At 32.9% G+C, this 13,535-nt stretch overlaps 1 protein-coding gene across 1 annotated transcript in view; it reads left to right on the forward strand.

Annotated features, from left to right (window-relative positions):
• The window catches only part of FAM133A (family with sequence similarity 133 member A), a 43,012-nt gene extending 31,677 nt beyond the window's left edge, over positions 1-11,335 (forward strand). Inside the window, exon 3 of the mRNA XM_036227091.1 lies at positions 8,370-11,335. Coding sequence (XP_036082984.1) covers positions 8,473-9,198 — 726 coding nt within the window. The 5' untranslated portion in view covers positions 8,370-8,472 and the 3' untranslated portion in view covers positions 9,199-11,335. The remainder of the gene's footprint in view (positions 1-8,369) is intronic.
• Positions 11,336-13,535: the final 2,200 nt, after the last annotated feature.

Consider the following 13,535-nt stretch of genomic DNA (forward strand, 5'->3'; position numbering starts at 1 on the left):
TCAATGTGACATAGGAGCCAACTAAGATTGCTCCCAAAGTCTAAAGCTGAAACAATTTTAAAACCAAAATAAATAAAATGGTATTGAAATATTACCTAAAGTATAAAATCAATACTGATGTTCCATTCTGATGCCAATGATTGAAAAATAAATTAATGCGAATGAATGAACAAGTGTCTCATACACACGAATTTCAAATAATTTATGTAGATATTCCCCCATCAAGAGGGCTCAGCATAAGTCCCCATTCCTTACATGTTGACTGCACATAGTGACTTCCTTAAAAAGAGTACAGTATTATTGCTGGTGGGGCTGCAAATTCGTACAGCCACTATGAAAAACAGTATGGAGGTTCCTCAAAAAAAAAAATAGAATCGATCTACCATATGATTCAGCAATCCCTCTACTGGCTATTTATCCCCAAAGACTTGAAAACCCATATCTGAAAAGATATTTGCACACCGATATTCATAGCAACGTTATTCACTGTGGCCAGGACATAGCAGCAACCCAAGTGTCCTAAGATAGATGATTGGATAAAGAAACTATGGTGCATATATACAGTGGAATACTACTCAGCCATAAGGAAAGATGAAATACTGCCATATGCAACGACATGGATGAACCTGGAGATAATTATGCTAAGCAAAATAATCCAGACAGAAAAGGCTGAAAATCACATGATATCACTTATATGTGAGATATAAATCTAAAAGTAACAAATGAACAGGACAGACAAACAGAGACTCATGGGCATGGACTATAGACTAGTGGTTAGGTTACCAGGGGATAAGGGATTGGTGAGGAGGAGGTGGTAGATGGGGTAAAGGGGGTCAAATATAGAAGGTAAGGGGAGGGTGAAATGGGTAAAGAGGATCAAATATATGGTAGCTGAAAGAAACTGGACTTTGGGTGGTAAACACGATAGAATATACAGATGTAAAATTATAATGTACACCTGAAAATTATATAATTGTATTAACCAATGTTACCCCAATAAACAATTTAAAAAATAAAAATAAAATATAGCTGCATGAAGCAATAAAAATATAATTTTATCACTAAATGTATTGATTGTAGGAGAAATAGCAAATGAGTAGCTCAACAGATGCTAAGGAGGTATTTGATAAAGTCCAACATCCATTCCTAATTTTAAAGACTTTTTATGCTTTCACATAAAAATATGTAAATATATGACCAAATGCAGCATTAAATTCACTGGTAATACACAAAATGCATTCCCATTAACATCTGGAACAAGGTAAGGATTTCCTGTCGCCACAATTTAACACTGCTCTGGAGGAAGTGACCTACTCAATTAAGCAGGACTCATAAATAAGAAGGATAAGTGCTGGAAATGCAGAAGCAAGATTCCACTGCTTTTAGATTATTACCTAGAAAAGCTAAGAGAATCAATTAGAAAAAGCTATTAGAAACTTAAAGAGATTTGAAAAAAAAATAGTATTTAAAAATCAAGTGAAACTAGTCTGTATGGTACGATATTGGATACCTGTCTTTATACATTTGTCCAAACCTGTAGAATGTACAACACCAAGAGTGAACCCTAATGGACTTTGGGTGACAATAATGTGTCAGTGTAGGTTCATCAGTCATAACAAATGTCTCACTCTGGTGGGGGATGTTTATGGGAAAGGCTGTCAGGGTGAGGGCAGAGGGTATATGGAGAATCTCTGTACCTTTTACTTGATTTTGCTGTGAACCTAAAACTGCTCCAAAAAATAAAATCTAAAAAAAAAGAAAAGAAAGAAAAGTACAGTATGGAATATGGAAAGGGAGGGTAATCTTACAGTGGAGAAAGCTGAAAAACACTACGTAAGTCAGGTGATCAAGGTTAGCATCAGTAATAAGTCACCTTGGTATGTACCCTTGATATGATGTAATAACCATACTTTATCTGTTTTCTTCCTCCCAAGAACTTACAACCTAACTGTAACCATGAGAAAATATCAGACATGCCTAAAATGAAAAACATTCCAAAAAAGAAACCTGATCAGTATTTCTCAAAACAGTCAAAATTGTCAAAACTAAAGAAATTCTGAGAAACTACTAAAGGAGCCTAGGAGACATGATGTCTAAATTTAATGTGGGATACTGGATGGATTCCTCAGACAGAAAAATACGTTAACTAAAAACTAAGTAAATTTGATTAAAGAATGAACTTAATATTAATGCATCAGTATTGGCTCATTAGTTGTGGCAGATGTTCCATGTTAATGTAGGATATTAGCAATAAGGGAAACTGGGTACAGAGGATACAGCAATTCTCTGTACTATACTTGCAACAGTTCTGTAAATCTAAAACAATTCTAAAGTTAAGTTTCTTTAAAAAGCATTTTACTTCATTATCATAGAGCTAAACAATAACAATGATTTGTTTTTCTGAATATAAAATCCAAATATTAAGATAGTGAAGTACTTGTTTCTTTAAAATAAACACTTAGCTAAAATGTGCACTTAAAGCTTACACCCTCTCGTAATCACTCTTTTCTATTTTATCTTGTTCATCTGCAGTATTTTGTTGTTGCTATAAGCTTTCTGGTATCACCCTTAAGATGGTAGAAACTGATATCTTGTCGTTTGAAAATTTCGTGGAAGGAAGAAAGAGGAGGCAGCATTTCAAATTCTACACCTTTTCCCTAGAAGAACAAATGCTCCATGGCACAATTGTACTTGAGGGAATTCACATGAGAAGAATGGTTTCAATATATCACAGCTTTCCATCATGTTGATCCCAGTCAAGATAAGAGCAGTAATTTCTCCCTCAAAACAGCTAGAATAGAATGTGTTCATGCTTGAATTTTATTGAGAAGGAAAGATATCATATTACATACACTTGCTAGAGCTAGATAGTTTCAGGAAATTGTGGAATATCACTAAATTTCTCCATAAAACCTCTTTGTCTCTTATTTGGCTTGTAAATTAGATTGTGCTGCAGCTGTTCTCTATATTATCATTCAATGTGAAACTGTAAAACTTAGTGTGATAATTAAAGGTATTGTTTATACATATATATATATATACACACACACATATATATGGAGGCTATTATTATTTTATAATTTAGTAACTGTTATCTTAAATCCTTTAAGTAGCTTTATAAAAGGCATTTAATTCAGTAGCATGGTACTTAAACTAATATTAGGTAGTATGAACAAAGAACACCCAGTTTCTTTTTATAGGGGCCTCATCCAAGTATCCAGACCTTTGTAGAAGAGTTGGGTACTTCAGATTGAGTCTTGGAGTAATTGTCAGCTATTTTAAAAAGGATTTTCAACTCAAGTGCATGTATCTATGAGAATCCATCTACAGTTAGACATATCATTGAAAATTCAATGAAATGATTTGTAAGATAGAGTAGGTCTCTTAAATAACTAGCCTTGGCAATATCTACAATAGAAATTACACTGTGAAACATTAAAACATACTTTTAATTAACAAATTTATATTGACTTTTACCTGAGCACATTCCCTGAAAAATGGTATAAATAAAATGTTTCAAGGAGAAAAATTGATATGATGACTGGTTTACAACAGTGTAATAATATGAATATTTTGTATTGTTTTTTACTTTTCCTTTTCACTTCAGGACCTTAGTTAGCATCTGCTATTCCTTCTGTTTTGAGCATTCAGTCAACTTTTGACTCTTTTTATTACTCTCATTTTATTTAACTCCTTCATCTGGCTAGCTCTGATTTATCCATTATGTTTCAGGTTATATATTAGTATCTCAAAGTTGACCTTCCATTCTGAATTAGGTCCTTCATTATACCTTTCATAGCATCCTGTACTTTTTCTTCAACATTCCAATTATAATTATATACTCACTTGTTTGATATTTGTGCAATGACTATTACCTTTACTGGACCATAATCTCCATGGCATATAACATGGTATTGGGCACATAACATATGATCAAAGAGGAGCTGATTTTTTTTTAAGAATGAATGAACAAATAAGATTACCAACAGGGCTGTCACAATTTATATCTAATCTTTATACAAAATTAGAAAACTTCATACAAGTAGAGATACAGAAAATCAGGTGTATCTTCTGTAATAGAAGCAGAAGATAAGCCACAATACTTTTAAACAAAGAGTATTTGAGCAAGAGACTTTGTTGGTGTTACTTATTCTATTTTCTCAGTGTTATTTATCTTACGAGAAAAGAACACACAGATTCTGCAATTCTGAAGGCCTCCGACATCAATTGTCTCATGTCAGTACCTTCTCCCAATTCTCCTCTGAAGTTATTTGAAACCTTATATTTTACTTTTAAATTTCTGACCCTTTTTTTACATAATCATGTGACCATTATCACAATAATTCCTTTTAAATTTAAATTTTAATTTTTAAAATTTTCATCTCCACCCCTCCCCTTTGGAAACCATCAGCTCATTTTCTATATCTCCAGGTCTGTTTCTGTTTTGTTGATGGTATTTATCTTTCTTTGACTTATTTCACTTAGCATAACACAGTCTGTGTCCATTCATGTTGTTACAAATAGCAAGAGTTCATTCTTTTTTTATTGCTGAGTAATATTCCATTGTGTATATGTGTGTGTCTATGTGTATGTGTGTATAGCAATATATCACATCTTCTTTATCCATTCATCTGTTGATGCACATCTAGGTTGCTTTTACATCTTGGTTATTGCTGAATAATGCTGCAATGAACATAAGAGTATATATATCTTTTTGAATTAGTATTTTTATTTTCTTTGGATAAGTACCCAGAATTGGAATTGCTGGATCATATAGCAGTTCTAATTTTAATTTTTTGGAGAAATCTTTATTGTTTCCCATTATGGCTATGCTAATTTACAATTCCTCCAAGAGTGTACAAGGGTTCCCTTTCTCCAAATCCTTACCAGTACTTGTCATTCGTTGATTTATTGATGATAAACATTCTGACAGGTGCGAAGGGGTAGTACATTGTGGTTTTAATTTGTGTTTCCCTAGTGATTAGTGAGAGTGAACATCTTTTCATATGTCTGTTGGCCATCTGTACATCCTCTTGGGAGTAATTTCTATTCAGATCCTCTGCCCATTTTTTAACTGGCTTGTTTACCTTTTTGGTATCACATTGCATGAGTTCTTTATATATTTTGGATATGAAACCTTTATCAGATGTATCACTTGAAAATGTCTTCTCCTATTAAGTAGGATATTTTTTTGACTTGTTGTTGGTTTCCTTTCTGTACAAAAACTTTTAGTGTAATGTAATCCCATTTATTGATTTTTTCTTTTGTTTCTCTCTCTTGAGAAGATATATCCAAAAAGATATTGCTAAGAGCCAGGTCAAAGAGTTTACTACCTATATATTCTTCTAGGAGTTTTATGGTTTCAGGTCTAACATTTAAGTCTTTAATCAATTTTGAGTTAATTTTTGTATATAGTTTAAGAAAGTGGTCCAATTTCATTTTTTACATGTATCTGTGATTTTAATTATTGGTCTCAAAACTCCTATGCTACCTCACCCTGCCTTAATCTTAGTAGATAATCTTGGCACCTACATTTGAATGAAAGTAAAGGCTATACAGTGAGAAATACTTCAACTTTCTCCCTTTCATCTCTCTCCGCCCCTACTCCCACAAAAAGCTGGCAGCCATATGCTTTTTAATTTTTTTTTGCCTCTGCTCTTACAAGAAGCATTTTCCACCTGCGACTTTAATTTGGTTCTTCTCTGTTTCCTCTATGGTTTTGCTGTATCCATCTCCTTTCTTTTCTATCTTTTTAAAACTTTGTTTATATTTTATCCTTTTTATCAAACTATGAATATGTTCATTCATTCTATGATAAAAATAATGAAAAACATCCTTTTCTTTAATTCTGTATCCCTCATTATAGTTACTTTTGTATTCCTTTACTTTTCATCTCATATGAGTCTGTCTACCCTATGTCTCTACCTTCTCACCTCTCATTTAGTTTTTAGCCTACTGTCAATTGGTTAACACAAGCAAGAACACAGCAAATGAAATGCAGGAAACTATCACCAAGAGTCTGTAACATCTGTTGCATTAAGTTTAGGATAGGTACATATGTTTGGTTGACTTAGAGGGTCAAAATCAAGATTGATACTGACAAAAATATCTATGATATGGCTGATCATCTTTTTATTCTATTTAAAATACTTTATTGGCTTCCTAAAACCTATAAGACAATATCCAATATTTGATTTTATTTTTTAACATTAAAAGAGCTTTATTTCATTTTTATATTTTATACCAATTACATAGCAGTACAGCATAGGGAATATAATCAATAATATTGTATTAACTATGTATAGGCCAGGTGGGTAATATCTAAGATATTTAAATGACCTAAGAGGACCTCCATGATAGAGCTATTTCCTGTCTGTGCCTCCTCACCTGCCACCATTGCCCTCTTGCACTTTAGGCTTCATCAACACTAAATACGTGATACTTTCAGAATCGTGTGTGTGTGTGTGTGTGTGTGTGTGTGTGTGGTTTCACATATTGTTTCCTATGCCTAGAATGTCTTTCATTTCTCATTTCCTGGGTAAACTCCTGTTTATCCTTCAAAATCCTGTGCAGACATCATAAACTCCAGGTAGCTTCTCTGAATGTCCCTCTTCCCCAGAGTTACCTATCCACCTATCCATTCATTTGTTTCTTTATTATTGGGCAAATATTTATTGAATACTTAGTGTGGTCCAAATGCCATGTTAGGTACTGAGAGCACAACGGTCAATAAGACAGATCAAACATGGCCTTTTACCCTTCGTGACTTTATATTTAGCAGTGGGTACACACACACAAACACAATATACACATATCCAACTAATTATACAAATGAAATAATCATGAATTTACAAAGTGCTATGAATAAAACAAGGAACTGGGATGCAGTATAATAAAGAGGAGTGGTAGATATAGAGCCAACCTACTTTAGTATGAGGTTGCACCATATGAAATTGCTGGTATTTGACTGTTTTGTATTATATAATTGGCAGTTACATGTGGTTCAATGTAATATTTGCCTTTCTGATGAATTGACATTTAAACTTAGACATGAAGGATGATATGGAACTGGCTATGATGGCTAAGCTTGGAGCTTAGCATATTCCAGAAACCAAGAGAAGACTGGAGAAGATAGAATTGAGAAAAGGAGTAAGTGACTTTAGACGGAAGTAAGGGAGATCATACAGGACAGATCATACAGGACCTTTATAGGAGTTTAGATTTGATTCTTAATAAGGTGTAAAGTCACGGGAGTATTTTAAGGTCCTTCTCATTGCAGTGTAGGACCAGAATGGAAAAAGGAGTAGAAATAGGACAATCAATTTAGGAGTGGATATAAGGAGGCAATATAGTGTCGTGTTAGGTGCGAAGGGTTTGGAATCAGGCTGCCTTGTTTTAAAATGTGGTGACAGAAAGAAATCTAACTATGCAAGGGGAACACACAATGTGTGTGTGTGTGTGTGTAAATATATACATACATATATATACACATATATATGTATATATGTATATATGCATGTATGTGTGTGTGTGTCTTATTGTTCAATTGTACACCCAAAATTTAACAGGATTTCATTAACCAATGTCATTAATTAATTAATTAATTAATTCCGGTCTGACATTTACTAACTATTATTTTATGTAAGTTACTCAAACTCTCGAAGCCTCAATTTCTCACTCTGTGAATTTTGGAGAATAATAGAATCAGTCTCAATATAAATCCAGAGATGGAATGACATAATCCATTGCAAAACACTAAGCATTCCCTGGCAAAAAAAATAAACAGCAGTAGATACTAGAGAGTAATAGTCCATGTGAGAGATGATAGTGCCTGCACTAACTTGATGACAGTATACTTGGAGAGAAGTGAATGGATATGAGACTTATTGTGGAGGTTTAAACATCAGGACTTATTAAAGGACTGATTGCGAGTGTTGAGGGAGAAGGATTTTTTTCAGGTGTTTCTGAATTTCTAGATTTCTATCAAAGAATGGAGTAGATTGTGCTGCACTTTTATAAGTTGGAGAGGTCTGCCCAGTATAAAATTTAGCAATAAAAGTTTTCTCTCTCTTTATACCACATAAGGCAGAATGAAAGAAAAAACATACATATTATACAGCATAAAGGGAATGCTTATTAAAAATTTTAGATAACAAAGGTATATGAGGTATATCAGACACTTCGTTATATTTATGTACAATATCTAAAATATGCAAAAATCTTAAATATGTATATTCTTTGTTCCCAAGATCTAAGATTTTGAAATTTTCTACTATACTATGTGATAGACAGTGAACCATTAAACTTATGTGTTTATTTTGTCTTACATTAAAGTTGTTTAGTAATCATTTCATCTGCTTCTCTCACAGAATGGAGCCCAGTTGGTATACCAGCAGTTGAAGAACTTAAAGAGGGTGTCTAACTCTATTCTCCTTAGCAACTGAGAGTCTGCTCTGGGAACCATTAGGCACCATGGGAAAGCGGGATAATAGGGTAGCCTATATGAATCCTATAGCAATGGCCAGATGGAGGGGCCCAAGTCAGTCTGCAGGCCCAACAATACAAGATTATCTCAATCGACCAAGGCCCACTTGGGAAGAAGTGAAGAAACAATTAGAAAATAAAAAGAAAGGCTCTAAGGCTTTAGCTGAATTTGAAGAAAAAATGAATGAGAATTGGAAGAAAGAACTAGAAAAAAGCAGAGAGAAAATATTAAGTGGAAATGAGAGTTCATCCAAAAAAAGAGAAAGAAAGAAAAAGAGAAAGAAGAAATCTTGTCGCTCTTCATCTTCATCAAGCTCTGATTCTTCAAGCAGCTCTTCAGATTCTGAAAATGAAGAAAAGAAACAAGGAAAAAAGAGAAAGAAAAAGAAGAGCCATTCACACAAGTCATCAGAAAGCTCTATATATGAATCTGAATCAGAGAGCAAGGAATCTGGAAAAAAGAAAAAGAAGTCAAAGGATGAAACAGAGAAAGAAAAATATATTAGAAGTGCCAGTAAAAAAAGAAAGAAGGCTTATCCTGAAGATAAGCCTTTATCATCAGAGTCCTTATCGGAATCAGATTATGAAGAAGAGGTTCAAGCCAAAAAGAAGAGAAGATGTGAAGAACGAGAAAAAGCAGTGGAAAAAGCGAAGAAGAAGAAGAAGAAGCAGCACAAAAAACATAGTAAGAAGAAGAAAAAGAAGTCAAATTAAGTCACAAGTCAGGATAACATCAAGAAAAAAAGGCAAAATTTCCCTATTTAAAAAAAAAAAGCAAGATATAAAGTGAACTTCAACTGTGAATGTTAGGGCACATTTACCAAAATGCATGAGTTTCCCTGTGTTAATAGAATTATTATTGGACTTTGAGTTGCCAGTCAAATGCCACTGTGCCAAAAAGGGCCATAATTGTTGCCTGCAGCTTAAATATAGGATTTTGTTTGTGTGTTTTTCCTTCCAGTGTATTAATTACTCTGAGAACTAAAATGCTGTTGTCACACTAGTGGGTAAAATGTTTTCAATTAAAGTAAAATGTTTTAGATAATAAATTTTGACAAAATATATCTAATATTAAAATGATCTAATTTGGATACATCTTTAAAATACAATCTGAAATATCCAGACAACTATAGTTGATATTTTTGAAGCATGGACTTAACATTGATGTCTTAAAATACTTACTTTTGAAGATTAGTTTAGTTTATTTTACTTTTCTCCTTAAGAAACTTTTGTTTACATGGGGAAAGGGCTTATGGGGGGAAAACGAGTTTGCTATCACTTTGGCTAGCTGAATAGTGTGCCTTTGAACCTTACACATTCTATTTTTGCCAGTGCAGCAGCCATTCTTTTCTTAGTGAAATTCTGAGATATCGTCGTATGCTGTTTCAAGTGAACAAGAAAGACAGCAACTTAGTAGTATAAGTAAGCCCCCAATTCTATGAAATTTACCTCTACTTCAAAGTACTGAATAGTATTTAGCATTAGAGTATTACATGATTTGAATTAACTTTGATACCCTTTGGAGGGGAATAATTTTAAATAGACCCTGGTATTTTTTGATTAATGAAGATTCTGAAATATTTTGCATGTTTTATACTATTAAGTTTTGATTATCCAGGGATGTTCTATATAACCAGTAATCCTTTTTTTATATGATTTATGCTTAAGATACAAGTTTCAAGTTTGTAATTTCTTAATCTTACCATATTAATTTAATTACTGTGTTTAATTGCACACTTGCCAAAATACTTAGCATGTAAAAAGAAGGTTTTTAAAAAATATTTAATGCCTTCATATTGAAGCTGGTTTACTGTAAGCAAGTTGAGTGCCAGGTCTCTTGTATGCTGTGTGTCTTGTAACATAAAACTACTGCCACACTCTTAGTAAATGTGCTGTTTCAAAGTTTGTTGTCTTAAGCATTAATATTGAATTAAAATAGAAGTTAAATTTAGGAGATAATGATATCATTGATCTTCCTATGTCATGTTTTACTAATATTTGGTACCTCATTTCTGTTGGTGATTCACGTTTATCACTAATGCTGAAATGAGTTGAAAATTATTTTTACTTTACATTTTATATGTTATATTAAGTTATGTGGATTATAAATCGATGCCTCAAAAAACACCTGTTACAGAGGATATGTTAATTGTAATGTCATATGTACAAAATATTTTGGCATGATGAGAGAGTCAATAGCTATTTTTTTAGATAGATTTCATGTCAGCTCCCTTGAATCACAAGCAATTATAATTATACAAAACATCTAGTACATAAATAACATATTGACTAACAGAAGTTTTGAAATGGAAATAACAAAATTTCTCAGTAAGGGTCATGGAAAAGTATAAATGTAATGCCAAATATAAGCTTCATAACATTATCTGTTTCCTAAGAATATATCTATATCTATATAAAATTATTATATTTAAGGGGTATTTTGTATCCATATAGAGTTTTTCAAAATTGTTGTTCAATAAAATATGGAAAAAGCTTATATTATTTGTAGAATGTGGCAAAGATTATTAAATATCTATGTGCTCCCATCACTTCCCAGCTCCTTGTAGTTAGGCTATGCCATTTGACTACTTCTAGTAGAAGGATTGCAGAGAGATTGTAAACAGAAGTGATGTGTTGTTTTGATCCTGGAGTGATAAAAGTCCTGTGTGGATCTTCCAGATTTCTCATTACCTGCCACAGTGACCTGAAAGCAATGTACTCCACATGGCATACCTACAAGATGGATGCAATCTGGATCTCTAAGTCACTGTCTGTAAAGAACCTCCCCTGGAGAGCTGATGGACTTGCAGTGAATGTTTTCAGAGTAAAAAAATAAACTGTTACATGTTAAGCCACTGAGATTTGGGGTCTTCTTTGTTACCACAGCATCCCTAACCTAATCTGACTAATAACATAGGGCTCAAGAATGTTTATTTCATTATTTACATAAAATAACTCACATATTTCTATCACATCTAAGTAGTCTGCAGATTCAGAGGTGATCTTTTATGCATAATAGAAGGACATGTTAGTTCATTTGCATTGATTTTTATGTAATAACTAAGAAATAGAATAGTCTAGCATAATATTTCATGCTTATCAGCAATGCTGACAGAATAGGAAATAAAATTTCAGTATTCCTCTGATTGTAGCCAAAACAATCTTCCGATAAATGATTTGTGAAGGAAATTTAAAAAGCACTCATGAGGTCCTGATAAAGAAGAGTAATGCTATTTTATACATATAAATATAGATGATATGGTAAAGAAAAGTGATATGGGAATATGTAGACAATAAACTAAATAGATTTAGGTGAACATTTAATATGTAGCCTCCAGACTGAGTGAAAAATATATCCCTTGTGTGAAAACCACTAAAGTTATTATTAGCAATTTGCTTTATGTGACTCTAAGAATAATAGCTTAAGCCATAGCATTCAACAAATGTTGACTGTAGAAAGGAAAGTAGTGATGAACTCAATAAGAAAGTAGATGGGAGAGAGGAAAAACAATACGATCTAGATTAGGAATGTAGTTGCAATCACAAGAAGAATTTGAAAGATCTTAGCCTGAAAATGAAAGATTAGATTGGCGATAAGGAGAATGAATAAAATTTGGAGTTCTGGTTTTGTATTTTGCGATAGTTCCTTTGATTATAAATTTATCTTGAGAAAGTTGTGCCTTTGACATTGTAACTCTATAGTCATTTCCTTTTTGATCATGTTTATTTTACAAAAGAGCAATATTCTGATGTAGATTTATAGCTACTTTATGACTCATGAAAATTGTAGCCAAAAGAAACATGTCTATGTACTTCAGAGCTGAATTGACTTTCCTAGTCCTTCCTGAGTTCCAAACAAAATGTGTTCTTTCTTCAAATTGCTCCATCACTTTTACTTGACTCTTTCATGACACTTACCTTAATTTACTTTGTATTATGTATTTTGTGTACTTATGTACTCTACTTATCAAGAGTACTTGCTCTCGACTAAGCGTTAGGTTGAAATTCTTGGTGTGCCATTTCTTGATATGTGACCCTAAGTAAGTTAGTTTACCTCAATGTGCCTCGAGTTTCTCAGATTGAGGGGAAAAAAATCAGAAAAAAATAGTATCTATCTCTAGAATTATTGTGCAAAGAAGACAAAATAACATTTAAAGCATCTAATGCAGTCCTTGGCACATAGTAAATGCTCAATAAATGTTATTCTTTTATCTACTCCTATCTTCACCATCAGCATCATTACACCATTATCCCCACTACTGTATTTTAACCTCCTCAAAGGTAGAAGCCGTTTCATCTTTTATCTCTTAGAATAATGGTACAGAATGTTCTGCATCTGATAGGTGTCTCATGATTTTCATTAAATTGAATTAAATGGTCAGGCCCTGGAAGAAAGGAGAATCTGAATAAATGCAATGTATTAGATGTTATGCATAAACTCCCAACCTCAGTTTTTCAACTTACTGAAATATAATTTGCATGCCATATGATTCAACTTTTAAAAATATACTATTCACTGTTTTTTAGTATACTCATAAATATGTAAACAAAACCAAAATCAATGTTAGGACATTTTAATCACCTCAAAAATAAATTCCATATTCTCTCATTCCTACTACCTCCCAGCTTCCCCAGTCCTAAGCCACCGCTGACATGTTTTCTGTCTCTAGTTTTCCCTGTTCTGGGCATTTCCTATAAATGGAATTATACAATACATGGACATTTGTGGCTGCCTTCTTTCACTTACTATAATATTTTCAAGGTTCATTCATTTTGTAGCATGTACCAAGAACTATATACCAAGAAAATATGAAAGTAAATCTAGTGCATACAAAATTTCTGCTGGAACCTGGAAAAACACCACCTCCATACTTATGTTGGGCATCATTAATCTGCCTTGTACTACTTCAAATATTGCAGACTATTTGAGAGATTATATTTTCTAGACATAAAAATGTTCAAATAAGGATTCATGAGAGCAATTGAACCAATTTTTATGATGGAGGCTGATAACACAAGTTGAGTACGATTTTGTGCTCAGAAACTTGGCA

The sequence above is a fragment of the Rousettus aegyptiacus genome, unplaced genomic scaffold (genome assembly GCF_014176215.1).
Source record: "Rousettus aegyptiacus isolate mRouAeg1 unplaced genomic scaffold, mRouAeg1.p scaffold_m13_p_9, whole genome shotgun sequence".
Taxonomy (NCBI): domain Eukaryota; kingdom Metazoa; phylum Chordata; class Mammalia; order Chiroptera; family Pteropodidae; genus Rousettus; species Rousettus aegyptiacus.